The sequence below is a fragment of the Lactuca serriola genome, chromosome 5, assembly GCF_051521515.1.
Source record: "Lactuca serriola cultivar US96UC23 chromosome 5, Lser_US96UC23_V15, whole genome shotgun sequence".
NCBI classification, from domain to species: Eukaryota; Viridiplantae; Streptophyta; class Magnoliopsida; order Asterales; family Asteraceae; genus Lactuca; species Lactuca serriola.
Genome location: NC_136412.1, coordinates 95,775,886 through 95,799,607, shown reverse-complemented (window position 1 = coordinate 95,799,607; position 23,722 = coordinate 95,775,886). Strand labels below are relative to the sequence as shown.

Genomic DNA, 23,722 nt, shown 5'->3' with positions numbered 1-23,722 from the left:
AAACCTAACTTATCACTTACAAAATTTGTCATCTCATTATTCTAATATACTTTTGACCTCTAATTAAATAAACCCTCAAATGGTTAAGCTTTTTTAATAGCTTTTTATGAATTTTACTTATTGATCACCGTTTATCTAAAATGTTCATAAAAACTTTCTTATTTAATAAGTTATCTTTAAACATATTATACTTTAATATGAAATATTTTAAATTAAGGTTACCATTAGAAATTAGTATATAAATATTTTATAAATTAAAAACTATGATATAAATAATTAAGTAGTTAAATAAATAAAAAATATTTAAGACTATAACATAATTAAATAGTAAAAATAAAATATGTTAAAACTAGAAGGGTTAAATGTTAAATGGTTGATATTATATTGACCACTCAATATACATAAAAAAAATAACAATTTATTCCGATCATGTTAAATACAAAAATAAGTCATAGATCAATATAAAAAAAACTTTTACACAACACCTCCTTAGTATTTTTTGTATATAACTTGAAATGAATTGTTTTTTTTTTTTTTTTTTTTTTTTTTTTTTTTTTTTTGTATATTACTTTTATCTAACGCCTCCTTAGTATTTTTTTTTTTACAAAAATCTCTTGAAAATTTAACCAAGCCCGTTAATTTCGAGTTAAATTAGGTTGATTGGATAACTTTTTATGCGTCTTTAATATACATTTGGTCAGGTCTCCTCTAACCACTAAAAGTTCTACTTCTATCCTTAGCTTGGGGAAGATACCGACACCTCTTAAAACCAATTTTTAAATTTGAAAGTTAGGATTCAAATTAGAATATGTTAAAAAAATGCAACAGTAAATGTTACAATTTGATACTAATCTTATAAGAATGGCTCTTGAATTATTAATTGTTCTTCTACCTACTACTTACTAATTCCTGAAAGTCAACGTTTCGTCCTACGATGAACTTCTCAACCGAACAGACTAAACCACACTGGAGCCTACGATTTGAGTTTCCGGCAAGTGGAGGTTTCCTTATGCTGCTTCATCTTCCTTCTGAAAAACTAAAGGTTTGCTTCGATTATCTTGTAATTTTAATGGTTTTATCGTTTTTAATTTCCAATCTAAGTCTCTTACACTCATTACGGATCCGTATAGAATCTTCTCTATAAGTGCAATTGATGTCACTGTATATTAATCAATGATCTGGTTGACTTGCATGCTCGATTTCTCTGTATTTGTTAAATACTTTTGATTGTTTGCTGGGTATTACTTTGAAGTTGTTGACACTGATAGGAAAATGTCTAACCATTTCTATGCGTATATTAAACAAGTTAAGAACTATTGGAAAATAACAGCGATGTCAAAGATTATGTTGTTAAAACTTATTGTATTTTGATGTTTGTGTTGCAGGTTTATAGAAATGACAGACTCTGATGATATTCAACCCATTGTCTGTGACTTTGGAACTGGAATGGTGAAGGTTAGCATAATAATTATTTTGTTCCTATTTCATATTTATATGAAACTTTCTTGAGTTAGTTGTATTCTTGTACTTTGAATTCAAATTGGGATAAATGCTTGTTTAGGCAAAGACAATATATATTTTTTTCAATTATGCAACAAATTATGGTTTTGGACTACAAATGCAAATTCTTTCATTCTATTACCAACATTATCCAATATTTACAGTTAAAGGTAAAATGGTGGTTGCCATTGGTGGACGGTGGACCCAGAAAATTTTCCATATGGGGACAAATTCTTTGGTTAACATATCTTATATCGTTAAGGGCCTTTAGGACTTTTCACTTCTGGTTTAGGTGAGAGAGAAAAAAGTTAGTTAGCATCTTGGATCTATTTCTGTTAGAGTGAAAGCTAAGAGTTCCATTTTTAATCATTTCAATTTTAATCATTTGATTTCTTGTACATCCGTAACAATTCCAACTTACTAGAAAAACGCCCAAGTTCTGATACAAATTTGAAATCAAAACAACATAAGGAACTGCAATAACAAGTATCTGGCACTCTAGCAGTGAGTATTACCTTTTATACTCTTAGAAATCCTACAACTCTAGATTTTTCTATGAATTAAAGGAAGATAATTGTACTTTTAACCCTACAATAATTTAGCTTCCCATAGTCCCCCCATGCTGATCCGCCACTTGTGGGTCCATGATTTGTGTTAGTCGCATAAATTCATAAAAGTCAAATATTATTGCATTAATTGGTAAAAAACTGAAACATTTTTAAATAAACAAGCATTTAACAGGGGCCAAGTCATGAGGTATGCGGTTATCATGTTGCATATATTGTCAAAAAAACAATTTTATTCCATAAAATGGGTATAAGGTTACTCAAACTGGAGTTCCTTCTGTTCTTTGATTAAATTTATAGGCGGGGTTTGCTGGTGATGATGCACCTAAGGTGGTGTTCCCCAATATTGTGGGTAGGCCACGTCACACTGGTATTATGGTGGGCATGGGCCAGAAGGATGCATATGTAGCAGATGAAGCCATGTCAGAAAGAGGTATGCTGACATTGAAATACCCAATTGAGCATGGTATTGTCAGCAATTGGGACGATATGGAAAAGATTTGGCATCACACTTTCTATAATGAGCTTCGTATTGCTCCAGAAGAGCACCCTTTGCTTCTTACCGAGGCACCATTAAATCCAAAGGCGAACAGAGAGAAGATGACACAGATTATGTTTGAGACCTTCAATGTTCCAGCCATGTACATTGAAATTGGCTCCGTGCTTTCTTTGTACGCAAGTGGTCGTACAACTGGTTAGTTTCACATTGCTCTTTTTGTATAATTTGCATTTTGATATTGGGGAAATGGTCTTAACAATGGACCTAATTATTTGAGAAATTGTTGCAATCACATTGACTAATCTCCAAAGCCACTGTCAATAATACGCATGCTTTCCATAAAGTTTAATTCACACCTTTGTACACTCAAACGAGAAAATAAATACATATGATTGGTATGATGGAATGACTAAAGTGATTGACTGGCTCTTTCCATTGGAATAAGAAAACTCAATGAAATAGAGTGGACCGTTTATGAAGTAATGTGGTATAGAGTAAAAAATTGCAATAAATCACATTTTCGTAGTTGCACAATTTTGTTTAAAAAAGAATTTCATTATTTTAATAAAATTACAACTTTACCTTTAAAATTAACGAAAGAATTCTACTTTTATAACAATCTCATTTGGTTTTTAATGAGATTTTATTCCATCACCGTATCTATTGTTGTTCCATTCCAATACCCTATCTGGTACATCCCCTCTTGTTCCATTCCATCCAACCAAACTGACCCTTAAAGTGTTTCAAATTGAGAGGTACTTTGAAACACTCTCCATCATTTCTTTTTCCATTAGTGTAAACTACCTTTTTTTATAGGTGTCATGTTGGATTCTGGAGACGGTGTTACGTACACGATCCCAATTTACAATGGTTATCTACTTCGCCGTGGCATCCTCCGTCTTGATCTTGCTGGTCGTGACCTCACAGATAACCTAATGAGAATCCTGACTGGAAGAGGCTACATGTTCACCACAACAGCCGAACGGGAAATTGTCCGTGACATTAAAGAAAAGCTTGCATACGTGGCTCTTGACTACGAGCAAGAACTCGAAACGGCAAAAACTAGCTCCTCTGTTGAAAAGCTCTATGAACTGCCCGATGGGCAGATTATCACGATTGGGGACGAGAGATTCCGCTGCGCAGAGGCTCTGTTCCAGCCACATATGATTGGATATGAAGCTGCTGGTATTCATGAGCTGGCCTACAACTCGATCATGATGTGTGATGTTGATATGAGGAAGCATCTTTATGAAAATATTCTGCTCAGTGGTGGGTCAACCATGTTACCGGGCATTACTGACAGGTTTATCAAGGAAATCACTGCCCTTGCCCCTAGCAGCATGAAGATCAAGGTGGTTGCACGTCCCGAGAGGAAATACAGTGTGTGGATTGGAGGATCAATCCTTGCATCTCTCAGCACCTTCCAACAGGTAAACTAAAACCCAGATAAAGTGTTGTCTGGATAAATAAATGATGTCTATATAGTGTTTGAGAAAATGACTAACAAGGGAAAATTTGTAAAATGTTGACTTAATCGGGAAAGTATTTGGTCCTAACTTTCTTTGTTAAGTCTCTTTCTGCAGTAAGTCAAAAAGAAGCATCTATATATAGCTTACCGCATTAAGTCCTGATTAAGTGTATCTGGATAAATGATTTAAAAAGATTACGACAAATTGCTCAGAATAGGAACATATTTTAATTTCAATACAAATACGGGCAGTTTACTTTAGTTTTTACTCATAATAGCAACGCACTTATATTCTTATTAACCATATAGCAATGTATGTACATCTTTTTACCAATAACGATGTTGCTTATCTTATACCATTAATAGTATCGTACTTTTACGTATTGTTAGGTATTAACAATATTCAAATGTAACTACATTGCTTTTGCGGGTAAGGAATTGTAATTACACGGTACTTTGTGTAAAAAAATATAAGTGCATTGCTATTATAGTTACGTATTGCTATTATTTATGGGTAATAAATCCATTTACATTGCAATTATGGGTAAAGAGATCTTAAGTACATTGTAGGGAATTGCAACATACTTTATTTCATTGCCACTATCGGTAATAAACCCATCCTACAAAAATACTTGTATTCTGTATCCATAGTGCAATGTACTTATATTTTTTATACACATAATAGCAACACAACTTTTCTTTTTTACCGATAATAGCAACGTACTTGGGTTTCGTTTTTTTATCCGTAATGTACTCTACTTGTTACATATGAATAGAAACGAAAGTACGTTACTATTATATGTAAGGAAATGAAACTACGTTGCTATTATGGAGAAGAAATGACGACATTTTCTGAATTGGTAAAAAAAAGGGTATAATATGATGCGATTTTCCGTAATTCATCCTAAGACGTATTCGACTAACTAACTTTTCTTTTGTTCAAATCAGATGTGGATAACAAAGGCCGAGTATGACGAGTTTGGTCCATCTATAGTCCACAGGAAATGCTTCTAATTACCTATTTTGTTTTTGTTTTATATTTTTTTTAGCTATTTTCCATGTTATGTTTCATGTGAAGTAAGAAAGTCACACGTGGACATACGTGGAGTTGTTGGTTGTTAACAAACAAGACGAAAAACACTATTTTGATTCATTATTAATTCGTTTAAAATTTTGAGGAAATGTAATGGCTTCATGATATTAGCTGTACAAGTCAAGTCAAGTTGTATAATAGATTCTTTATTGCAAGATAACATCTCCGTTGGTCTGAGTTTATGTATGTTTTAGTATGCATGTGAGAATATATATGTGGAGGTAGAGTTTATAAATATTTAAAATATATTAAACTTCGTAAATGGTCCTTTTGGTTTCGCATATTCTAGGTTTTATTTTTCTATCTTTTTTCGTCTTTCATAGAAGGTCCATGTAGTTTCAAATTTCAATGTGGTTAAGCTATGTCCCATATGAAATGACTTATTTAGCTTTTTTAATTTCTTTTATATCTTTCTTTTTGATTAGTTAGTATTTATATTAATTATTATATAATTATTAAAATAGAAAATGGTTATCACCATTACCACCACCATTCACAACCACCCTCTAGCACCATCAACATTGTCCCCACTATTAAAAACTCTATAAAAAGATGGAAGGAAGAAGTTGACCACTTTAACAAAAAAAAAAAAACCTACATTTAATTTCCAAAAATAAAATGAAGCCTAATTTAATTTTGATTTCAGCAACAAATTCCAAAGCCTAAATTTCAAGAAACCCTAATATGTCAGTTTGACAACCTTATATATATATATATATATATATATATATATATATATATATATATATATATATATATATATATATATATATATAGAGAGAGAGAGAGAGAGAGAGAGAGAGAGAGAGAGAGAGAGTTATGGAGGATGAATCGATACACAAGAATGTATTTTTTGAAATGGTTTTTTGGTGATGAGATTATTTTGCATGTAACGTCTTGTTTCCAGATATGTATTTATTTAGCAAGTTATTGTTTTAATGCTTAAGAATAGAGTGGTTTTGTGGCTTGGTGCGAAGTCTTAAAAGACACGTTGTGTAGTGACGAATGTTGGGCGTGGTGCATCTTAACTAGGAGCCTAAACCCTAATATTTTGGGCCTAGAGCCCTATTTAGGTGAACTAACTCCTAAATTTTCCTCATTTATGCATCCTCCACCTTTAAGAAACCCTAAAGTAAAACCCTAGCCTTCTCCTTTAGTGTTCGTGTGTTCTTGGTGCTTTAGAATGATTCTTGAAAAAGAAGTTAGAAGCTTTTGGTGCAAGGAAGCATTCTCTAGAGAAGATCTAACATTCTCTTATTTTTCTGGACCATTGTAAGTAATAAAGTTCCTTGCTTTATGAGTTTCATACATAGATGTAGGACTTGGGTGTGTATTTGGTCACTTTTGGTCCTTTCTGATGTCACACCCCCAAACCGAGACGGCGGAAACGTTCGGGGGTGGAGGACGTGATGTACAGTATCACAACAATTGCATCATAGTAGTCAAAGTAAACACGACCATTACATTGAATATATAAGGTATTTATATCTGTTCGATACATAGTTTTGTATGACAACAAAATGTATAACAAAAGTGTAAAAAACACGACTCTAAAAGCTCCGTCTTCTCAAAACCTGCGAGTGTACCTATCCCCTGGTTCCCTGAGAATACAAGTGGTTTTGAAAGTGTATCAACATTTAAGTTGGTGAGTTCATAAGAATGTTTTGTAATGAAATCTTGTCTTTGAATCTATGAAAATGTTTGTATGTTTCTCAAGAAAATCCAATATTTTCTTTAGTAGTGAAAAGTAGTCTTAGACCTTAAGACCAAAATGTATGTTTGTTATAGTATTCTGTAATTGTATATGAATATTTTTAATGTATGCCTGTGTACCACCAGTTGTATTGTATTGTGTTGTTCTGTATGAAAACTCTTGTATGAAAGCCCTGGATATCACCAATAGTTATGTTTAGTAATGTATTGTATGAAAAACTTTGTATGAAATCCCTGGATACCACCAGTAATGTATAATATTGTTTTGTATGAAAACCCTGGCTACCACCGATAATATATAATATTGTTCTGTATAAAAACCCTGGCTACCACCAATAGTGTATAGTATTGTTCTGTATGAAAACCCTGGCTACTACTAGTAATGTATAGTAGTTTTATTACTTAAAATAAAACAAATGTGTTTGTATTCCCTGGAATCCTCCAGTTGTATGATATTGTAGTTCTATTAATTAAAATAAAACTATTTAAAGAATTGAAATCCCGTAAACAAATAGTTAGTTTATACTGTTGTGAGTTTCATATAACCATGTTTGATATGACCTAGTAACTTCTACAACGTTCTTCAGGCGTCGGATGTAATGATATTTGTCACCTTAGACATGTCTGCCTAACTGTAGCTAGCAATTCAGGTGTGGGATTGTCAGTCCCGTATAGATCTACACACAAATCTCATGCTGTCCCTCCAGGAGACTCTGGTTATACTGTATAGGATTTAGTTCCGTACACTGGTGGATACAATTGAAGTAGTGCCTCACAACCCTGTACTAACTAGTTTAGTGTAGTGTTGTAGTGTTCTCTTGTACTTGAAACTGTATGTATAACTTGTAGAGTAAAATAATTATACTTAAATAATTATTTAGAATTGTACTATTGTATTCGGAAAATAGTAATGTATATCGTAAACTATATCTACCATAGTTTATATGTTTGTTACTGTATAAAGCTCTTGAATTAGTAAAACCTTGTAATGAATCCCAAACTATACCTATTATAGTTTGTATGTATGTTCTCGTTTCATGTATTGAATTCTGTAAAAGATCTGCAATGTTCCCACACTATATTGACCATAGTTTGATTGTATGTTATTTATTGTACTGAAAAATCTGCAATTATGGTTGTATGTTGAAAACTATCCTTATGCTCAACATCTTACAAAAGGGATAAAAATATTTGAATATTTTTATAAAATGTAGTGATTTCTCGGTTTGTATCAATTGCAAAAGTTTTTAATCTGTTTGAAATCGTTTGAATAAGAACACAAAAATCATTGTGTTTTACTTGTATCCCCCACCCTGAAAACATTAAAACAGTGAAAATGTAGGGGTATGAACTCATAGTTGTTTGTGCACGTGTTGGACAACGATACTGGAAAGATGAACCTCGAGCTGATGTACGCGGAATTAACGGTATCCTAATGATAATTAAACTCATAATTGTATTTAAAATTAACGAAACCATTAATTAAAGTGTTAGCGAACACTTGTTTTCTTGTTAGGAATAGTTACCGAGAATTGTTTGAAGTGAATGGAAGGGTTTTCGATCAAGGCTCAACCGAGAATCAGGTTCTCGGTCCTGATGAGTTTTCGGTTGGAATAGGTTTTTGGCTGAACACAGGTTCTCGGCCGAACACAGGTTTTCGGTTCTGCTGCTGTTTTCGGTCACTTGAAGATATGAAGGCTGTTTTTGGTGAAAATATGAAGATTTGAAGGTTTTCACTTGAATGTTCGAATGTTCTTAGGTGATTCTTGGGAGCAAATTGAGAGTGTTTTTGGGCGGAAATTGTGAGAAATGATCCAATTTTCAAAGGAAAATATATATACCGATTGGATTTTCGTCTAGAAATGGGTTCTCGGCCGAAATCTGTTTTCGGTCTGAAGGTTTTCGGCCGAAACGAGTTGTTGAACGAGTTTTGGGGTTTTTGAGGGAAAAATCTTGATTTTTCGAGTGTTTTTGGTTCTGAAAACTTATATAAACTTAATCTATATATTTTAGATTATTTTCTATCCCTCACGAACTTAACAAAATAATAAAAGCTCAATTTTTTTTATCGGGTTTGACTATTATTGACTGGAAAAGTATTGGGTTGTCACATCTGCAAGTTGTTTTTGGAGTTTGGAAAACTCTATAGCATTTGGCTTGTATTTGATGGCTTATGGTCATTTGGAGATGAGAAGAGAGTATGGATGAGCTCTATCTGAACCATGCATGGGGTTTTTACCATTTTTCATGTATTTTGGATCTAGGGTTTGGTAATTTCATGTTTGAGCCTTGGATCTAGATAAAGTTGGAAACTCTATTTATTAACAACCTTATAGAATGGTTTCTGGAAAGTTTGAACTGCTTGCTTAAAAGATTAAATGGTTAATAAGGTAAGTTGCTTGGACGAGGGGCGTGACACATCCATTAGATGGACGCGACACATTGAGTCTAGGTTTGTCCCGACTACTTTGTCATTTTGTGAACATGACACATCTATGTTTTTGACATTGCAGGTTGCGCATCAAGACTGTTGGCATTTTGACCAAGTTAGACTTTGGGTCAAACATTGATGGATTTGAGTTATTGGCTGAGTTTTGACATCCGTATGGTTTTAGGTGGTTTGTGCTAGCGATTTGTACCTAAGAGACTTGTGAGATTGTATTTGGTAACATCATGTGAGTTTTCTAGCTATAATATGTGTGACCTTGTATGACTTCGTGTAACATGATGTATGTGTGACTGAGTTGGAGTGTACGGTATTATGTATGGAAGACTGTTAGGTAAATGTAACAACGCCTAAACAAGTAAATTGGCATTATGTATGGAAGACTGTTAGGTGCGCGTCACAACGCCTAAACAAGTAAATAATATGAATAATAATACTGCTCAAATGCACTATGGGGTAGTGTAGGAATGCGGGGTCGAATCTACATGGGCACGGCCTATGCTCTATGCCTCTCTTGCATAAGCATACACTCATATGACAAAAAATTAAAATGGAGGGGCGGGGGGGGGGGGGGGTGATGACTATTAAAACTAATTTAAACAAAAATTTATACAAAAACACAATTAAAATACTTGAATAAAATTTAGAAAGTAAAAGCAATTTCAGCTTTGCGATGACTCTCTTAATCATGCAAATAACCTTCAACATGATTATTGAATTGTGTAATGTTTAAACTGGTACTGAAAATCATTAATAAGTTTTAACAATTTTGTTTTACTAAAATGTGTAACCAAAACAAGCTGTTAGAATTAAACCTTACTTTTGGCTGAATTAACTAAATAAGCTCTTAATTAACTAAGAAAAGTAACATTAGATATAGTGTAAAATTTCCAGTAAAGTCCAATACTACGCACAAGCTTGGAAGTGTAAGAACTTGTCTGATCAATTTATATTAGAGTTAATCCCAAACATAGAACAAATATAATAGTTGTTACGTTTACTGATTAATTAAGGAAATTACGTATCTAAACAATCAGATAAGTGGAATGAAGATTAAAGTGTCCAACAAAAATTGAATCCAAATCAAACATTCAATTAAGCATAAAACTGATAAAACTAAGCAGTAAACATAACCAAAATTTGTGCCTAATGATTACATGAACGAAAAGTCGAGTCTTTTGCGATATGTAAACCTAGGGTTTTTAGCCTCACATGGTTAAAAATGAATTACAGAAGATAAATGAGTTCTAAATGTATAATCTTACTAAACTGATGATACATATCGAATCATATTCTTCGGATCTTTGTTTGCACTTGGAATCTTCAGAAAATCGCCTCTCTGCATTGCACTCAGGAATCGTCTTTGGTCGAAGATTAGGGTGACAGGAATGTTATAAGGGCCTATTTATAGGTTAAATAAGAGTTGGAAATAAACACGATCGATTTTTTTAGCCTTTGATTGTGCCAGGCTCATGTTTGCCTTTCAACTGATTTTCAGGAATTTTTGAACATCAAAACGTCAGCACGTTCGTGTTTCCTTGGAAAACACGATCAATTTTTTTCCTTTTCTTTATGATACTTCAAGCCAATGTAAACAATCATCTGAGACTTCATACGATCGTATTTTTGAGAGAAGGACGATCGAAGTTCTTGTTTTTTCGCCCAAAATGTTTGTTTTTTCTTGATATAAGCAGTTTTCAATCATTCCTTAGCATCCTCCATAAGTTCCAAGCTCCAATCTGTCTTCAATGCTCCATAAAACTCATCCTCAAGGTGTCTTATTCTATATCTGTGCTAAATTATCCTGAAATGTATAACAAAAGTGAGCAGTACAGGCATTCTATGAAAATAATGAGAAATACGTAACTCAGAGTAAAACATGGGAAATAGCTAGCATTTTATAAGAAAACAATAACAAAAACGTGCTAATATGTAACACCCAAAAATTTGAGGAGCAAATTTAGATATAATCACCTACTAAGGATTCGACACGACGTTACTAGATAAAACAAAACGCGGCTTTCATTAAGGCCTACATGGCGTGTTTGTGTCATAACACGACGTGTTGGCGGCTAGTGGAGAAAATCCTAATTTTTAGGGTGTTTCATCCTATATAAAGGCCTTAAGTCCTCATGGTTGGCCTCCTTACCAGCCTCCATTTCCACTAAAACCCTAAAATCGATCTTTAAGTCTCTTGGTGGTGTTATTGAACTAGTAAGAAGTTCTTGGTGCTCATTTTTGGTATTTGTGAAGGAAGAGGAGATATTGAAGTTGCTTTGCTTGAGGAAAAGGAGTTGGATCCAGAATCATCATCTCGCGGGGAAGCTTTCTAAGGTATCAAGTTTGCATCTTATCTTGTATATGTTTAGATCTCTTCATAGCTAGTTTGTTGTGCCTTTGGTCTCTTTTTGGTTTAATGGATGAGTTAGGTCGTTTAAGGGCTTGTTCTTTCAGATATGAGTTTTTTTTGGTATCCTTGAGCATAAAGGTGAAAGTTTTATGAGAGTTTTGGTGTCATGCATGCATTAAATCAATTATTAAGTCCTTTTTAAGCTTAAGAGCTTCATATAGACATGCATGAACATAAAGTTGGCAACTGTATGTGGTTTTCCAGCTCAAGGAAGTCATATCTATGTTTTGGGGCTATGTCTTTATGGATTAAGCGCTTATTGGTTAAGCCCTTGCACTATTAAGCTTATGGATTGAGTTTTGAACCATTTTGGGTAGTCCCAATGGATAAAGTTGGAAACTTTATCCTTCTGGACCACATGAGAGGCTAGATCCGAGATTTGGAGCTCTTGGTATCGGAGAAAACAACTTAAGTATTAAGCTGTTGAATCTTGGGCAAACACGGTGTGGTTTCAAGCCAACACGGTGTGTTGGTTGGGTTTTTCCCGATTATCTGAATGATGGAAGAACACGGTGTGTCCAAGTGGCAACACAACGTGTTTGGTCAACATGGTCTGTTGACTTTGATTTTGACCAGAAGTCTAATCAGGGCTGACCTTGGGATGTTTTGGGCCATGTTTGGGCCTTTGGGATTGTTGAATTGGGCCTTGGCTTTGGGGCCAAGTTATGATGTGGGTAAAAAGGTCTTTTACCCTAGTTTGGACACTTGGTGTGGGTCGGATCTGATTATTGATGGATGTTTAACTTGTGACTAATAGTGCGGGATCCTTGCGAGCCAGCAGCCAGTGATTCTTTTCATGAGATTCAGAGTCGGTCCTCATCGGTTCTGTTCAGTCTTCGAGGTGAGTTTTCCTCACTATACTTACGGGTCGAAGGCAACAAGGCCGGTCTACTGGTTTGATAACCCGATATTTGCTGATATTTTGAGTATGGAATAGATATGCATGATTATGCTAGTAATTGATATGCTAGTTTGGTAGATCGGTAGGACTACCTATGATTTTGTATGCATGATTATATGTATATGTTGTTATTTCTAGACATATTGTGTTGGTTGAGGTTGTATTGCTTCGTGCTGTAGCCAACAAACCCTAGAGCATTCCATATATGAGCTGAGGATCGGGTGGGGTATGCTAGACTCATACTAAGGGATTAGATGCATTCCATATACGAGCTGAGGAAAGGGTGGTATGCCAGAATCATACTGAGGGCTTAAGTGTATTGGAGCATTCCAGATATTAGTTGACGGCCGTGTGGAGCATGCCAGACTCATACTGAAGGTTCAGTAGTAATCCATATATGAGCTGAGGACCGGTTGGTATGCTAGACTCATACTAAGGGCTAAACCTTTGTATTCTAACCCGTGGACTGATTGGACTAAGAAGCAAGCCATACATAAGCTGTGGGCCCGAAGGCAAGCTAGACTTAGGTTGTGGGCTCAGGAGGAAGCCAGATATGTGTTTTGGGCCCGATAGGCAAGCCATACTCATATTATGGGCTCAGGGATAATCCAGTCTTTTAGTTGTGGACCCAATACTTGTTGTTATTTGAATATGTTATTTATTCGTGTGTTGGTATTTTGGGGGAACTCACTAAGTGCTTATAGTTTTGGTTTATGGTTTCAGGTACTTCAGTGGACCATGGCAAGGCAAAGGCATGACCATACACATCCTTGGTTTTACAACTAATTAGATCTTGGGAGAATCTGATTTTAAATAATGTTTTGAAACAATGGTTCTGTAACACTTCTATTAGACAAAAGGGTTGTTTTGAAAAGTTTTACATTTGTTGAATTTTTGGGATGTTACAAGTTGGTATCAGAGCCTTAGTTTGAGTGAATTGGAGGAACACTCATGTGAATCCAATCTCAAACTAAGGAAAAAGATTTTATAAACGATTTTCAAAATGGTTTGCAAAATGATCAAGGAGGATGCTATGTGTACGATCAGCCAGATCCAATAAGTAGACCCCAAATTCCTACATAGTTATTTGATATTTTGATATGTTAGAACAATATGCTAGTGATAGGTTAGGGATCTTTAGGAATTGCATGATAAAATTTCCTGATTATATGATGGTTGATAGCCTAGGGTCTTCCCTATATGAAATTGACATCATTAATGTATTTGCTTTGTGTATGCATCATAGTTGTACATAACTAAGATTTTATAGCCTGAGAATGTTTGGTTTAGCCTTATTTCCTGTTCTTGATTGATAAAGGTCTTAGGGTAGAATCGATTATTCAACTGTTTATAGGATCCAGTGTTATGTATGATTAGCGCACATGAGTGCTGTAGGGTTAGTGGAAGTTTCACGAGTAAGTGCAGTTCATGGCTAGATAAAGCGTGGGACGGTTAGCCACTCTTAAGAGATTGAGGGCAGGATGAAGGTGTATCCGAGATGCTGAGAGATAACAATCAAGAATTTTCTATGAGGATGTGCCTGATTTTATTGTGTCTTAGTGTCAGTCATCTCCGCTGCTTGAACGTTTCTTGCTTTGTGCTTTGTGGGGCTCACATTGATGTGAGATAATTACCAAATGAATACACTAAGTTACATGCTACGGAGGTTAAATAATCTTAGAGTGAAGGATTTGGCCCTATTGTGTAGATCTCGTTTGAGTCTAACCATTGTAGGGTTGGTTCCTTTAGTCGAAGGATTATTTAAGTTTTGTTGCATGTAATTGTATTCATGAAGTGGTTGGTTGACGTTGATTGGATCCCTTCAGCAGCTGCTGGTAGGGGGAGGTGGGCAAATCCTAGGAAAACCTGGGAAATATTGTACTACGGTTGTATTGCTGTTGATCAGGTATTGGGAGTATTTCATGAGTAGCTCTTAGAGGAACCAAGATGATTATTGAAGAAAGTATGGATATATGTGGAAGGTAGTATTGGGCCCGTACTACTGGAAGCACATGATCCATACTCGAGACAAGGAAAGTTTTGGGAATTCTAAAGACTGGTTGGGAGTGATTAGCATAGTTTGATACCATTTTTCATCACAGTAGCTCCACATCTGTTGATCTTTGGTTATTGTTGCTCAGTCATGGATGAGCTTATTGGTTTTGAGGTCTCGAGGGTTTTGCTGAAGGTTGTGCATTCGAGTTGCAGGACTCAAGGATGGATCGACCGTTATGATCGATTTGGGGATTTTAGTTAGAAGTAGAATGGTTGATTGATGGTTTGGTATGTCGCTATAAATAGCAAAAACTTTTGCCCTTTCAGTCTTCCGGGTTCAGAGGAGGAGTAATCATGATTGTGAATTCTAGTGTTGGGATGTAACCCAGTATGGGGACTGTTGGTTGTGGTGCATGGAGACAGGTTGTTAGCGCGGTAGTGCACATCTGGGTTGATGTGATATGGTTGTTGGTGATGTAATCAAGGGTCCGTGTTCTTGGGTGATAGGCAGACCAGGTATTGGTTTGGCGGTTGGAAGTGTAGGCAAGGAGTGTATGTCTTGGATCATAAGTCAATATTGGGTTATGCTCTTGTAAAGGAACCTCAATGTTAAGTGGTCATGATTGGGAATTTCAGGCCTTCAGCTGAAATTCCAAATTCTCTTTTGCTTTTTTTGATCCTTATCTAGATGATCATCCTGTGTGTATTATTCATTCCTGGGGTCATGGATGATTGTACCTGGTTGAACCGGTTTGAGTTATGGTTTGGTTTTAACACACGTTGGGTGGTAGTTCGAACTCTAAGTGGAGGAGAACTGGGTATTCTTCTTGGTGGATCATCGCTCTATTCAGATTCGTGGTATTGAAGTGTTAACGTATCCCTCTGGGGAACATCAAGAAAGAAGTCAAATTGAAACCGGTCTCGGCCTAGTCAGAACCTAGTCTAAAGCCAAGTTTGGGCCTTTGCCAACGCGAAGAACGCTGATATGGCGATTAAGGTGCACAACCGCACCTTAAGCCCTATTTCAGGAAGTTACATCCAGGCAAACAAGGGACCAATCAGAGTGTCCTACTCGCCCATTAGACGCTAGACACGATCTTCATAAACGATTAGGAGATTCCCTCCCAGCCAATGGGGGAATGAGGCAAAAGGCATGACGAAGGACCCTCCAATATGGGTCCGCCATGTCGCACCTCACAAGGGAATCCTCAACAGAATTGGTTGAGTGATATGCCTCTAAAACATGTATAAAAGGATCCATCTTCCTGAAAAGGAAGGGGACATAATTCTCTCTTCCCTATAATCTTTTACCATCTTTCTCAGATCTCATGCTGACTTGATCGTCAGGGCTTCGTCTCAGGAACTCCTCCCGGATGTTGACTAACGGTCATTTCTTTCTTTTCCACTATGATAACAGGAAAAGATACTTAAAAGGATCCCTATTGCAGTTCCGACTCCATCCTCTCCAGCATATCACAACATTTGGCGCCATTCGGGCGAATCTTTAGAATGATACATCTACGAAAAAAACCCAGAAAGCAACAATGGCAGGCGATATCCCAGTGACATCAGGAGCAGCGGCGAAAAGTTCGTTGCGCCCAATGCAGTCACTTGATGGCTGGCAAACTTCCGTTCAGGAGGAGCACGCCTCAAACCGCACACCGGTCTCACAAAAACCGTCCAATTCTGCAGCCAAAATGGCAACAACTTACATCACCAATCTATGGTGCCTAACAACCTGCACAACCCCACAAATAGCAATCATAAACACAACTCCACAAATCATCGCAACACAACAAAGAGAGATCCTTGCATCGTAGCAACAATCCTTCCTACACGTTTCTGGCACTGGAACCTGGATCCCTCACACCATTCAGCCACAACCACAATATTCCTCGATGGTCCACCCACATGCCGCCATGGCAGGGCTGTCTCATGCGCCGATATTTGCATAGCAACCGCTGAGTTTCAACCAGCTTGTACAATAGACGCCAGGTGCAACCCCGGCACCGTCTCAGCCGCAAGTAACATGCGTGCAAACTTCATCCAGCCAGGGACCTGTCCCTTATGGATCCAACATCCAGCTCTCGGTAGCACCCAAATTTAATCCCTTCATGACAGCCGGTCATCCGTTCAACCCGTACACAAAACAGTACATAGGAGCAAGCCCATATCTAGTTCTCCGGCAGGGCAGTATGCAATCTAGAACCTTGGATTGCAGCCAAGCCTACAGCAGTATCAGCCATACATCTTGCAGGCGGCCATGCATGACCAGATGTATGAGAGCCCCTACCAGATGCAACAACACATGGCTCATGGTGGTATGCCATATTCATACATGGACAACCCCATGCGAAGCGCAAGCTCCAACTTCAGCCATAAACTCCCGCAGTACGAGATCCCGCACACTGGAATGATTCCAAACATGCCAAAGTATGACAACATTACAGACCCAGATGACCACATCGACAACTACAAGTGGACGATGAAATCTATTAAGATGGATCATTGCTTCACCTGCACGTATTTCCCTTGTACCTTAACAGGAAATGCAGGCAAGTGGTTCAAGTCTCTAAGGCCAGGCAGTATCTCAAGTTTTGAGCAGCTGAAATACCTTTTCCTCAACAACTTCATGCAATTAAGAAAAGGAAAAGGAAATGCCAACTCCGTGAAGGCGTGCAAACAAAAAGAAGGAGAATCGATCCGTGACTACTATGATCGGTTCATGCTAGCTACCCTGAATACCCCGGGGCATGAAGAATTTGTGACATCCCCATTTTCACGGCCAGAAAAGACCGATTTTGTTTATGCTTTATAAAAATCAGAGTACCCCTTTTAATAAAAATGTTGCGGAATTTGTTCCCAGAAAAACATGATAATTGCGTTATCAAAGCATTTCTAAACAAATGTATTTTTTATTCACTTTTAAAACATTTGGGAGGTCATCGTCAATACAGAAACATAAGCATAAATAGAACTCACATTCATTTACACTAGTGATCTTCATCTCTTTTAAATCTCTCAGTGTAATGTAACTTCATATCGACACCTGTGATATAAATAAACTGAGTGGGTCAGGTTGGGAAACCTGGTGAGTACATACGGTTTTCAACCCACAATAATATAATTATTATATTTAAACATCAAACAATCAACCCAATTACCCATTCCCATTATCTTCTTAAGGATTTACCCTAAGGATCAGCTAACCCTTGTTCATTCATTCCTAAGGATCATCCTAAGGAAACAACATGAAGTCCATTGTTGCCAATGATACAGTGGTCAAGTGCAGCTGCTAATATTATCGTGTAGGCGCAGCTGCCAGAATTGGGACTTTTTCTTTGAGGCGCTTCTGCCGGTATTGACCTTTAAACGCTACTGTCATGGTCATAAGGCTCCCTATTAGGCGCAGCTGTCGATACTGTCCTTAGAGCGCAACTGCTAGGACGTTTATCGTAGATCTAAATCATCTACGGGTTGTGGCGCAGCTGCCAGTGCTCATCTATAGGATACTAGGTCCATTGCTGCCAATGTTTACCTATAGGGCACTAGGTCCATACTACTAATGTTCCTCTATTTCAGCTTTTATCCCTCATCATTCATATACCCATGTTTTACCAAACATATTTTGTAGATATAAAATACTTTATACAGTTTACATCATTTAAAACATGTATAAAATCATTCATCCATCATAGACAACAAGTATTCAGACAATATGCACACATAGCACGTAATTTATATTAAAATACTTTATATCTATGTGTAAAATGAAAGAGACTATGCACTCACCTGATAAGGTGGTGACTCGGCACTCGGACAACACTTCGTTATCTCAAAACAATTTCCCTCGACAAAACCTAGTATCAACACCACTAGGGTTTATTCTAACGATAACCGCAACAGATTAATAGTCTGACTATTATTACTATTATATAAGCGTTAAATAACACTCAATATAACTCATAATAATAGCCCAAATAATTATTTTAAGGACCTAATAACATTACTATAATGATTTGAAAGCTATATTAAAAGTTGCGTAAGCGTAGCTCACTTACAACGGATTTTAAAGAAAACGGGGCTTTGCTCGGAGCAGCGTTTCCAAAACTGAAAGACCATTTTTCTTGGGACTCCGGGAGCCTTGGGGCTTCCCTCGGGTGCTAGGGGTTTTATCTAGGGTTTAGGAGGGTTTAGGGGAGTTAGAGAGAGAAAGAAACTAGAGAGAGAAGTGAGAAATGTGTGAAAAAGTCGGAACCGTTGCCCCCCTTTTATACCCAGCGAGGCCTCGGATTACGCTGGGCGTTCCTCGGATAAGGATGCCAGCTCGCACCAGCTGGCTCGCACCCACTCTCGGACCCGGACAAGATCAAGTATGCCAGGCATACCCAGCTTCGGACACGGGGCGTAAAGCGAAGGTGAGGCGACATGGCGTGATCCGAAGGGTGCTCTGCGATTGGCGATGGACGACTGCGATGAGGCCATGTCATCCATCTTGCATCAGATTTTGCAATTTGCACACTCAACTTTAAAAATTCGTAACTTTCGCGTACAAGCTCCGTTTTTGATGTTCTTTATATCCACGCGAAGGCGGGAATGTACTCTACAACTTTCGTTTAGACTTCGTCGGCTAATTTTGACTTTATTTTAAAAGTTATATTGTTTAACAGTTCGGGACACGATTGGTCCGTTAAAAATTCATAACTTCTTCATCCGACGTCCGTTTCCATCCGTCTTTTTATCGTTACACTACTATTAACGAGATATTCGATTCTTGTTTAGGTTGTGTCGGCTAAAAACCGCTCGATCTAATATTCGGATTTCGGGCTGTACACTGCTAAGCCGAAACTTCGAAAAATCATAACTTCCTCATACGAAGTCAGATTTGGGCGTTCTTTTTATGGACGCTCTCGGTTTAACGCATTATATGACTTTCGTTTAGATTGATAAGGCTAAATCTCGCTCTATCGTAAATTTATTATTTACGCTTCCCGGTATTGTGCCGGTTCCGTCGCGAAACTTCGACGGGTCATAACTTCTTCGTTATAACTCGGATTTCGACATTCTTTATATGTACGGAAACCTTGTAACATATTCTACAACTTGGTTGAGATTATTTATTATAAATAATATTTTGTTGAAAAGTCGTTTTCGACTCCTATTGCCTCTAAATTGACTAGCCCGGATCGGCGGGCGTTACAGAATTCTTGGTGACAGGAGCTTTTGCATAACGTCTGCTTCCTGGACCCTTATCAAGAAAAATGCAAGGAACAGTTCCCCGATCCATGGATGAACTCAAGTTCCATGTGCAAAAATACCTGCGTCAAATGGAGGGGGAGGAACGAAAAGGAGCCAATCTCAAGGCCGTGGCCAACACTTATGTCAAATAGGAGGAAATGGCACCCCGGCCAAGCCCGATTTAGCAAGAAAAGCAAGACGGCAACCAGCAGAGACACAATCGTCATTCCAGGCACATATCGCAGTGGTATAGACCATTCAATAGGGATGATAGCAGAAGTAGCCACAATGATGTCCACGCCATCAATAAGACTCCAGACAATGAGAGCAAAGAAAAGACCAAGTTCTGCGAGTACCATCGAAGCAAAACACACGACACCAACGAGTGTACAATATTGAAGCGAGAGATTGATGAGAAACAACTAGTGGGAAATATAGTTGACATAGCGAAGGACCTCAGGGCGAGATTCGACGGGGACACACACCCGCCCAAAAATCAAAAATATAGGGGCAAGGATAATGAAAGTAGGGCCGAGATACTCGCCATCACAGGGCCCCGCCCATGTAGCAATCGCCAGAGCCAGCGCGTGGGCGCCCAGATATACCATCAAAACATCCTTAATATAACATTTTCAATGCACAATCCCCGACCAGAGCATCGGGATCCAAACGATCCCCTGAACATCACCGATTTCATTAGCCAAAACTATGTTGAACAAGTATATGTGAACATCACCGGTCATGGCATCTGGCCAACAGGAACAATAACGCTCCCATTTACATTTATCAGTCATGATGGAACCAAACGAATAACAAGGTCACTCGAATTCTTGGTCGTTGACCGCCCGACTGATCACAATATCCTACTAGGCCGGGCAGCATTGTTCTAGCTGCAGGCAATCCCATCTAACTTTCACAGTGTCCTTAAATTCAGCACGGATGATGGATTGGCAACGGTAGTGGCAACCAAGTCGGGTAATAGATGTGATGACTAACGAGGGATGAAACGAGAAACCCAATTACCTCGAAGCGAAGGTCGCAAGAAGGTGGAAAGTCCACAGCAGAAAGCTGCACAAGAGTTGACCCGCGAGCCCAAGAAAAGACAAAGACATACATTCAGCAGACTCACAACACCTCTTCCCCAAAGGGAAGAGCGCACTAATCTGACGATGAATCAGTTAGACTATGAAGCGAAAACCGCAAAGCAAAAAAGCACCTACTCACAGGAAAAGGCACCAGCCAGGCCCATAACCGATGGCCAAACCGTGCCTGACCAGAGAGCGATTCGAGACTCAAAGTGCATTTTGGCCAATGCAGAATATGAACCAAAACCCAGAGGAATGAAGGAAATAAGCACCAAAAGTACAAAAGCCAGGGGCAGAGTGTCAATCCGCAAACTTCCATGTGGGAGAAAACTAACAGGTTCCCTTGACGCACTAAACGGCACCCAAGGCAATGGCATAAGACGCAAGGCTGATAGGCACAACAGACATCATAGGTGGCACTCTCACCAGGCCATAGGGAGGCGCTTCCCACGGTTGCGTCCCACATAGTGTCGAGAAGAAAGGAAAGCTAGGCACCTCCAGAGTATGAACATCAAAGTTCATCTCTGTCACGTTGGGCACCGTCAGCAGCGACGAGAGGGAACCCCATCAAGAAGCACTTTCCGCAGACGAGGCACATAAATACAACAGAAGTGAGGTAGCCATGGCAGAACACTCAATCCAAAATAAAGCAGAGGCCTATAAAAAGAAGTATGGTTGAACGCTGCCCATGATAACCATACTCCATGTGCCGAAGCGAAGATCGGGCATACGCCCCGACACTTAGACATTGAGTGTCTATTTAAGTCTTTCTTACCTTTTCAAGAAATAATATAATTTGCATTTTTGAAAAATCTTTCTAGAATTATGTATTGCAAAAACACAAAGCATAGAGGTTGTGCATATTTTCCAAGTAGCAACAACGGCGAATCACGTACGCTACTTGCGCAAAATCCATGCAAGGATGCAACCATAGGTCTTAAAAGAGTCATAATCTTTACCTACAATGTGCCAATAACATCTCAGAACTGAGAATGTATAAATCAAAATTAATGGCACAGTACAAGGGGTTCTAAAAGATTCATAACCTTTCCCCTGATATCATAACCATAAAAGGCCTTGCAGTGACGATCTCGGCCTATGTATTGGCAGATAGACCATAAAAATCCACAACAATGACTATCATTTTACGGCTTCACACAATAAGCCTAACTAAGCATACAAATCTAGGGAGCATGGCTCAATGATAGCTGCTATACAACGTCTGAAGCACACACTAGCCAATTAACATAAACCCTAGAACAAGGGAGTGTACTTAAAGGTATAATAAGACAAACCATAGTATATGTACTAACATGCCAAAAAAACGTGTATACATACAAGAAAATGGAAGAACACACTTCCAAGAAAAAGTACAAAACAAAGTACATAGTTTGGTTAGTAATGACCAACATTCTTTACTATAGACATGGTACATAAAAAGGCAACTAAGCAACAAGCAAAAAGGCAAGATGCAAAATCAACCCTTAGAGTCTGAACAAGAACCTCCCAGATTCGACCTAGCACAAAACTGGTGGAAGCTATCATAATCCAGCTTCCCCAAGCGAAAGAGGCCCACGAAATCCGTCTCAGCCAGGGACAATAGAGCGGCCTCCACCTCTTCACCCTTTCTTGTAACACGGCCAGGATCTGGGACTTCAGGTTCTCTGGAACTTGTAGAGAAACCACCCAATTGTTTCCCCTTTTCAAATTCAAGGGCCTCACATGCCTAACGAACACCCCGGACCCCACTGGCAAACTCTGCACCGTGGATAACATTGTGAATTACGCAAACCACCCCCTTCTCCAGCACCCATTGCAAATTACCTCGAGTGACGACACATTCAACACGAGCTCGAGCCAATTGACGTTGACACCCTGCCAATCTGTTCACTAGCACATCCTTCTATCGAGTGAGAGAGATCACTTGGTCCTCAAGTCGCTCTGACCGGTCCTCCAAAGTGGACACTTGATCCTCTAAAGCGGCCTTCTAGCAGGCTACAATGTTGTTCTACTTAGCAAGAACTTGGCAACCCGCCTATGAAACACGAACCTCCTCCCTCATGCCTGCCAAGGAACCTTGCAATATTTTCAACTACCCCTGATTCACAACAACACGGAGAACCCAGTTGGCGGATGGAACCATAAGGGTAGAGGTCTGGGCCGCATCATAGCAAAGGTTACCGGCCATACGAGCATTTGATTGGCCCGCACACGAGCTCATCATGGCCGGAGGATGAGTGTGTCTGCTCTATTCTTGGGCGGTAGCATCTTCCGATAGTAAGGAATCTCTAGTAATCGCCCAGCCCGGTGCATAGGCCTCGAAAGACAGGAAGTGAGATGAAGTTCATGTTTCATCAACTAGGGAAGGCTTCTCGCGCCGGAAAGAACCTTCAGGTGAACTCGGCGCACCCCCATATATAGAGCCGGAACCAGGGTTAACCAAGGACGAACCAGCGGAGGTGAGGGTGACACCTCGGGAGAACTAGGCACCACCACTACCTCTTTTTTCCTAGAAAATTGGCCGCAGAGAATACCCCCGATACCACCAAGAAGCCTGGCCACAGATACAGTCCTACGAGCTTTACGAGGATGAAGAATCGCATCGTCGAATTCTGTCTCCTCATCCGAAGACGACACCACACACAAACTCCGCCTTCTCCGAGTAGGAGCACTACCTCTTCCTGGTTGCACCCCTACAGGCAAACCGGAAGGAATAGAAACCGAATAGCGAACTGGGGAAACAACCCCAACGGTCAGCTGGGAAGGTGACATAGGTCCGCTAGAACCTTTATTTCCTCCTTCCACCAA

The 23,722-nt window shown here is 38.5% G+C and overlaps 1 protein-coding gene across 1 annotated transcript; it reads left to right on the top strand.

The window, feature by feature from the left end:
- Positions 1-770: 770 nt before the first annotated feature.
- Positions 771-5,215, top strand: LOC145052813 (actin-7-like). The gene is made up of 5 exons (XM_079000715.1): positions 771-1,042; positions 1,386-1,455; positions 2,367-2,760; positions 3,382-3,995; positions 4,982-5,215. Exons 2-5 carry the CDS (start codon positions 1,396-1,398, stop codon positions 5,045-5,047), a joined length of 1,134 nt encoding a protein of 377 aa, XP_078856841.1. The 5' UTR covers positions 771-1,042; positions 1,386-1,395; the 3' UTR covers positions 5,048-5,215.
- Positions 5,216-23,722: the final 18,507 nt, after the last annotated feature.

Bases quoted from the DNA above. Each gene is read 5' to 3' on its own strand.
- LOC145052813 (XM_079000715.1), top strand. From the start codon at position 1,396: ATGACAGACTCTGATGATATTCAACCCATTGTCTGTGACTTTGGAACT. The intron at 2,761-3,381 runs GTTAGTTTCACA...CTTTTTTTATAG, and splicing joins CGCAAGTGGTCGTACAACTG to GTGTCATGTTGGATTCTGGA. The intron at 3,996-4,981 runs GTAAACTAAAAC...TGTTCAAATCAG, and splicing joins CTCTCAGCACCTTCCAACAG to ATGTGGATAACAAAGGCCGA.